This window comes from Pteropus alecto, unplaced genomic scaffold, assembly GCF_000325575.1.
Source record: "Pteropus alecto unplaced genomic scaffold, ASM32557v1 scaffold94, whole genome shotgun sequence".
In the NCBI taxonomy this organism is placed as follows: Eukaryota; Metazoa; Chordata; class Mammalia; order Chiroptera; family Pteropodidae; genus Pteropus; species Pteropus alecto.
The window spans coordinates 158,732-165,290 of NW_006437736.1; the positions used below are offsets into that span (position 1 = coordinate 158,732).

Below are 6,559 nucleotides of genomic sequence, written 5' to 3' on the forward strand. Positions count from 1 at the left end.
AGATGTGCTGGCTGCGTCTCAATGGGGCAGAGAAGAAGGGGGGCCATGGAGACCAGAAGAAGCCGGGGACCGCAGTGGTAGAGAGCAGTTCTCATGGAAGGGCTGGAGGGAGGGCTGGAAGATGAGTCTGTGCGTTTATCTGGGGAGACACAGAATGCCTGACTCAAGGGCGAGAGGCCGGTGTCCATGTGCCCTAAACCGTGACCTTGGTCTCTGGTGGATGGCTGAAGCCATAAAGGTCTTCAGAGCATAGGAGGTCAAGGGCTAGGAGGCAGGAGAGCTAGAGGAAGCAGCCCGTGACTGCCAGTAGGGGGCCATGGACCCAACGAGCAGAATAATGGACGGTGTCAGCACAGCTGGAAGCAGAGCCGAGGATGCAGCTCTGTCCCGGCGGGGGACCAGCAGCCTACCTGGGAGGACGGGCAGTTTGCAGGTGAAGGGGCTGGTCTTGCTCTCGGGCCCGTACCGCTCCTCCAGCTTGCTCTGCAAGGCGTAGAACTGGCGGTAGCGGCGGTAGATGAGGTACTTGGATCCTCCTTTCGTCTTCACCTCAATGACAAAAACCTGGGGAGGACAGAGGTCGGGGGTCGGGCCTTGGAGGCCAGGGGCAGAGGTCCCAAGGTTTCTCAGCCTCGGTGTGACATTTGGGGCCAGACAATTCTTTGCAGTAGGGCTGTCCTGTGCACCGTGGGGTGTTGGGCAGCACCCCCAGACCCCACTCACTAGATGTCAGTAGCATCCCCACCCCGAGCTGCAATAATAAAAAATGCCTCACGATATTCACTGCCAAATATCCGCTGTCGAAATGGCCCTACCGGGATAGAAGTTAAGAGATGAGAGAGTTGAAGGTTCAGAGGTCGGAGGGTAAAGGTTCAGAGGTCAGGTCAGCGGAGTTGTCAGAGGGAGAAGGTTCAAGGACGTCTCTTACAAAGTGGCTGGTGAAGCCCCGCTTTTCCTCGATGTCGGCGATGTTGGCTGAGATGGCAACGTCGTCGGGAAGCTGTTCAAAGTCGCTGAGGGGGGCGGGAGGAGAAGAAGCCCCGGTCATCGCCTGTGTTCAGCGGGCCCACGGGGCCTGAGGCAGCGGGCAAAGTGAGCCCAGGCGCCTGTCGCGCTCCTCGTCCCCGGGCCGGGCTCCAGAGAGAAGGCACTGGGAGGAAGGACCACATAGCAGCAGCCGCGTTGTAATCTAGCGAATGGCTTTGCGACTGCTCTGTCCACCCAGGGCCAGTGCATCAAGCTCCTCCCCTGCATCGGGCCCTGCTCTCGGCCCCGGGTCCCCAGGGTAAACAGAGTCAATGCACGCCCCACATGGAGAATGGCTAATTATGCCTGGGTTGGGGAAATCCTCACAGAGAAGGCGACGTTTGAGCCAAGTCTAGAAGGAGCTGGAATCCACCAGGTAGGACACGGTAGGGGAGGGCCTTCCAGGCAGAGGGAACAGCATAGGCGGAGGTTCTGAGGCCCATGGAGTGGGCCAGGTCTCGTGTGGCTGGGGTCTGGTGTGAGCAGAGATCGAATGGGAAGATGAAGCCAGGCTAAGGAGTCACTAGTGCTGAGCTAAGAAAGTTCTGCAGGCAATAGGAAGCCACGCGAGGCTTCGGAAGGGAATGAAACCACAGGGTGATCCCGGCTGTCGCAGGCCAGCTCAGGCAGCTGTGCAGAGAGCGATAGGAGGGCGGAGACTTGAAGGGGCAAAGCGCCTTCCCGGGAGGCTTTGAGGTGCTTCGCCTGAGAGGTGATGTGGGCCTGAGCCCAGCAGTGGGGACAGCAGTGAAGGGCAGACACGGGATATCACCTCTGACGGGCACCTCTGTTTCATGTGTTGTATCCCCTGTTCCTTTCTGCTAAACAGGCTCTAGTTTTGTTTGGGGTGGCAATGTGCCTAGCTCCAAGGTGACAGATCACAATTGGGCTGAGCTTAACATAAAGACCCTGTTCTTGTCTTTCATCCTCCCTTGCAGCCAGGAGCAGCCAGGTAACAAGTTCTGACCAATTAGACCAAAGTGGGAATCTACTACAAGGGTCTTTTGAGTGTTTGTTTTTGTGATCCAGAGGGATGGACAAGGCCGGCATGGTCTCCTCCCCTTCCCTCTTCTGCCTGTCTTGAAAGCAGGTGTGACATCTGGACCTGCGGCAGCCACATTGCATCCATGAGGCAAACACGTGAGGAAGACCACAGGAATCTCTGGAATTGAAGTTGCTGGTCCTGAAGTTGCTAAGCTGCAGAACCAGCTGTGAACCTCTGGACTTCTTATGTGAAAAAATAAACCCCTGCTTGTTTAAACTGCTATCAGGTCCTCTGTCCCCTGCAGTCTTGGACACACGACCAATTTGCTAGTCATTCCTGAGTTATGACCAGTAGGATTCGGGGACTGTTTGATGTGGAGCTGAAAGGGCAGTGTGAAGAGTGACACCCACATGTCACCCATACTCTGACCAGGACAGGTGGGAGGGAGCAGGGTTGATGGACTCATTGTTGGGCATACTAATTTTAGAAGCCTCCTGGACACCCAGGTCGAGGTCCAAGAAGAGCCGATGTGTGGCTTTGGAGCTAAGGGGAGAGACGTGGGCATCTCGGCTGCAGCGGGAGAGGTATGAACTATCCGCCTGTGACTTGTGGTCAAGACCCCCAGAGAAGAGCAGTGAGCAGAGAGAGAGGACTAAAAGGGATGAGTGGAGGAAGAGAGGACAGACAGCCAAGGACACGGAAGAGGTCTTCAAGTTCAGCCACCGCAGACAAACGAGGAAACAAGAAGCAAACATAACTCGACCGTCGCAGTAATTGGGAAACGGGGTAGGAGGTGGGGGGCGGGGTGCCACATCCGAGGCCTCAGAGCTGGCCAGGACCTCAGGAGAAATCTGTTTCAAAGTCTGTATACCGAGCCCCACCCCCTGCTGGTCCCCAGAGGACCTGAGCTTCTTGGGATCTCAGGCCACCTTGGGACACAAGGAGGCTGTCATCGGGATGTGACTCAGGGTGGCAGTGGGCGGGCAGAGGAAATCCCCATCACTCCCAGAGCAACTCGGTGGCCACTGGCAACCTCCCCACTCACTTTCCACACAAGGCCTTATGGTGACACCCTTGGGACATGTTTCCTCCTCCACTTTCTCCCCTGAGGCATGTCATAGGTATTTATTTCATCTGCAGTACGATGGGCGCGGGGCAGGAAGGAACCAGCGGTGTAGAAATGGCTCGGTACGCACCAGGCATTGGGCGGGTCGGGTGACAATGACTACAGCGATTGTCTGAGTGTGCGCTGTGCACCAGGCGCTCCTCTAAAACAGTGTCACCTTGTTACAGACAAGGAAACCGAGGCACAGAGAGGTTAACAAACTTCTCCAAGTAAGTCGAAAGGCTGAGTTTCCCCCAGTTTGAAGCACGAAGTAATAATAACAGCAAACTCTTGTTAGCGCCTTCAGTAGCTCAGATACTGTTCCGAGCGCATTAGGGCATGGCCTCTGCCTGCCTGGGTCTCATGACTGAGTGGAGAAGTTGGTCATGAAACAAATAACTACATCATTTCAATGGTCACAGATGCAGCAGGAGCCTGGACGTATTACAGGCCCTCAGAGAATCAGTATGCAGCGGGCGAGAGAGCTTGGCAGGCAGACGCTTCTAAGATAGGGGTTATGTCCATCAGAGAGAAACGCAGAGGTGTTGTGCATGTATGATGGCCAGGCTCTCCCAGACTGAGGGTGGTCAGGGAGGGCTTCCCAGAAGCAGCGGCACCAGGTCAGCAGGAGGAGCAAAGAGGAGCAACGACAGGCAAGGGAAACAGTGAGTGCAAAAGGCCCCCATGCAAGAAGGGGCGAGTTCAAGGAACTGCAGGGTGGGGGTGGGGGCATCTGAGTACAGGAAGAAAGTGATGCCAGACGAAGCCAGTGAGACGAAGGGCCCTGTGCCTGCTCTGGGGCGGTGGTGGCAAGGCGGGGTTACGCTGGGAGGCCGCAGGAGGAAGATGGAGAGCCGAATCCCGCTCTGCCAATACCAGCGAGGTCCTTGGGAAGAGTCCTCTCTGTGCTCTGCCTCCTCTCTCCCTCTGGAAAACGGGGACCATAGAAGTATGTACATCCGGGAGGCTGCAGAGGTCCCACTGTAACAAGCACCGCCCGAGAACTCCCACGAGAGCAAGGCCCCTACCCGCTCTGTAGCCCAAGCTCTCAGAACAGCACCTGGCACACAGTAGGTGCTCAACAAGGGCCACTCTCCGAGTCTATTTTAGCAAGTCCTGTGGTGGGCAGAGTGGGAATGATCTGGCCGCTGGTGTAGTCAATCTAGGAAGCCCTGCACTGGGACTGGGGTGCAGCAACCCCAAATGGATGTCCCCTTAAAATAGCTGCTCCCCTAAAGACCTCAGTCAGGACCCCTCAGAGCTTAAGTCAACTCAAGGCTTTCTTGGGCCATGATGCTCAGGGTTCATACACACTCATGTTGTTCATGAAAAGTCCACTTGGGAACTACCTGGGAGAGGCTGAAATGGCAGCTAGTTCAGGTTTTGTAGCTCCTGCACATAGTAGGTGCTCAAAACATGTTCATTGGAACGAAACTCACTACCCTTGCACAGTCCTTTCCATCTTTAGACAGCTCAGGGCTTAGAAAGTCCTGCTGTGGGGACTGTCCCGCCCTCCCATTGGATCCTCTGCTTTGGTCTCAAGCAGAACACGCCTAGGGCACACTTTCAAATAAGGCCGACAAGGTGCAAGGAAGCCAGTGACCCCAGGACCTGGCTCTGCGGCCCCACGAAGGGCTGGAGGAGGCGGCCATCCTCCTCTGAGGGGCAAGGGTGGCTGAAAGGGACAGGGGGTGGAAGGGAGGGAGCACAGAGTCCAGCCGGCCAGCTCTTAGTGTCATCTCTCTGATCCACATACCCTGCAAGAAATAGGAAGTGTCACAAGCCTCCGAAAGCAGCTGCTTCCTGAAAGTTTAAGTTCGCATGTCAGAACCAGTTTCCAGTGAGGACCTGTAGGGAAGAGGGGCTAGAATCTGGTGGGACTTCGCCCTGACCTCCAGCACCACCCTCTGTGGCTCACCAAAGCCGTCCTCGATCTGCCCTGTAAGCACTGGCTTCTGTGGCCCATCCATCCACACACGCATGCACGCATGCACACATGCACGCACACTCACATATGCCAACCAGCCTTCCTTTTGCCATTCCAACTTTGAAAATCCCACCCCACGTTCCATTTCTAGCCCAGTCCCACCACAGGCCCTTTGCTGCCCACTTCGGCCCAAACCACCCTGATACATCTCCCTCGACTCTCCAAGTCACCTCCCCACCACGGTTAGTACACTCTGTTTCTGATGTCACCTGCTGTTCCAATTCCGGAAGGCAGGAGCCAAGCCCTGTGTCCTCAGGTATCCCACAGCTCAGGAGCACAGGCCTAGCTACTGAGGAAACATTCGGAAGATGCTGCTAGACATGAGGCTGAGTCTTGGCGAGGCTGTGCTCCAAGCCCCAGCCCTGCCACTCACTCCCTGTGCCCCAAGGAGGCATTCATTCTATCCTCCGCGGGCCTCGGTTTTCGCATCTGTATAATGACAAGATCGGACTAGAAAACTCTAAGGACATTTTCCAGCTCCAAGATCCTCACTCATTCATTCAGCAGCATTTACTGAGGACTTAGTCTGTACCAGCATTGTTCTTCATCCTAGGGATATAGCACGGTCAAAAGAGACAAATACTGTACCCTCATCAAACTTGCTTTCAATGGGGAAGCCAGTGATAAAGAAAACAAATAAATGAGTCTAGAATATTATGCCAGTAATATAAGGACTATGCAGAAAAAAGAAACAGAGCAAGGGATCAGACCGCCATGAAGGGGCAGTCAGGGAAGACTTCTCAGAGGAGGTGACATTTGAGCCAAGCCCTTGATAAAGAAGAACAAGCCAGATTCCGTGATTCTGTTTGAACAGAAGAGGAAAAGCCATTTCTGACCATGATGTGGAGCAGTGAGCCCAGCCTGGAACTCGGCTCACCTGAGTTCCTGTCTAGACTCTTCCACCCACTCCTGTGTGACCCTGAGAAAGTCACTCCCCCTCTCTGAGCCTTGTGTCTTCATCTGCGCCTGAGGGAGGTGAACCAAAACTCGGTTTCCTTAAAACAGTTCTGAGAGTCTGCATTTCCGAGTATTCGGGCTCTGACTCAACTCCAGCCTCTCAACTTTTGACACGGACATGGAGCTGCAGGAGGGTCGGGAGGGCTGGGTTTCGTCCCCCAACACCTGTTGGGAACAGTGAGGAGGCCCAGGGAGGGCAGCACCCCTGCACTCACCTCTCAGCCCGCAGCTGCTGGGCCACAGCCATGGCCGTCAGTGGTCCAGGGGAGTGGGTGATGGAGAGTCTCACCCAGCCAGGCCCGGGCTGAGTTCTCTTCTCACTTCCCTCCAGCTGCGTGGTGTCTCAGCTGCGGTCCCAGGAGCCTCTGTTGGGGAGGCCCCACCCCTGTTTCTCGAGATCAACTCTAGAAGAGGCCCCTCCTCAGGCTCTCTGGATATAGCCAGTGGTTCTCACTTCCTCTTCCCCGCCTCCCAGCCGCACTGCAGTTGAGGAAGTATC

The 6,559-nt window shown here is 55.5% G+C and overlaps 1 protein-coding gene across 1 annotated transcript in view; it reads right to left on the reverse strand.

The window, feature by feature from the left end:
• Nucleotides 1-6,307, reverse strand: part of NCF4 (neutrophil cytosolic factor 4) — a 17,949-nt gene extending 11,642 nt beyond the window's left edge. Inside the window, exons 1-3 of the mRNA XM_006914479.2 lie at nucleotides 6,276-6,307; nucleotides 929-1,013; nucleotides 411-564 (exon numbers count right to left, since the gene is read on the reverse strand). Of these exons, the coding sequence (XP_006914541.1) occupies nucleotides 411-564; nucleotides 929-1,013; nucleotides 6,276-6,307 (271 nt within the window). The remainder of the gene's footprint in view (nucleotides 1-410; nucleotides 565-928; nucleotides 1,014-6,275) is intronic.
• Between the last annotated feature and the right edge of the window lie 252 nt (nucleotides 6,308-6,559).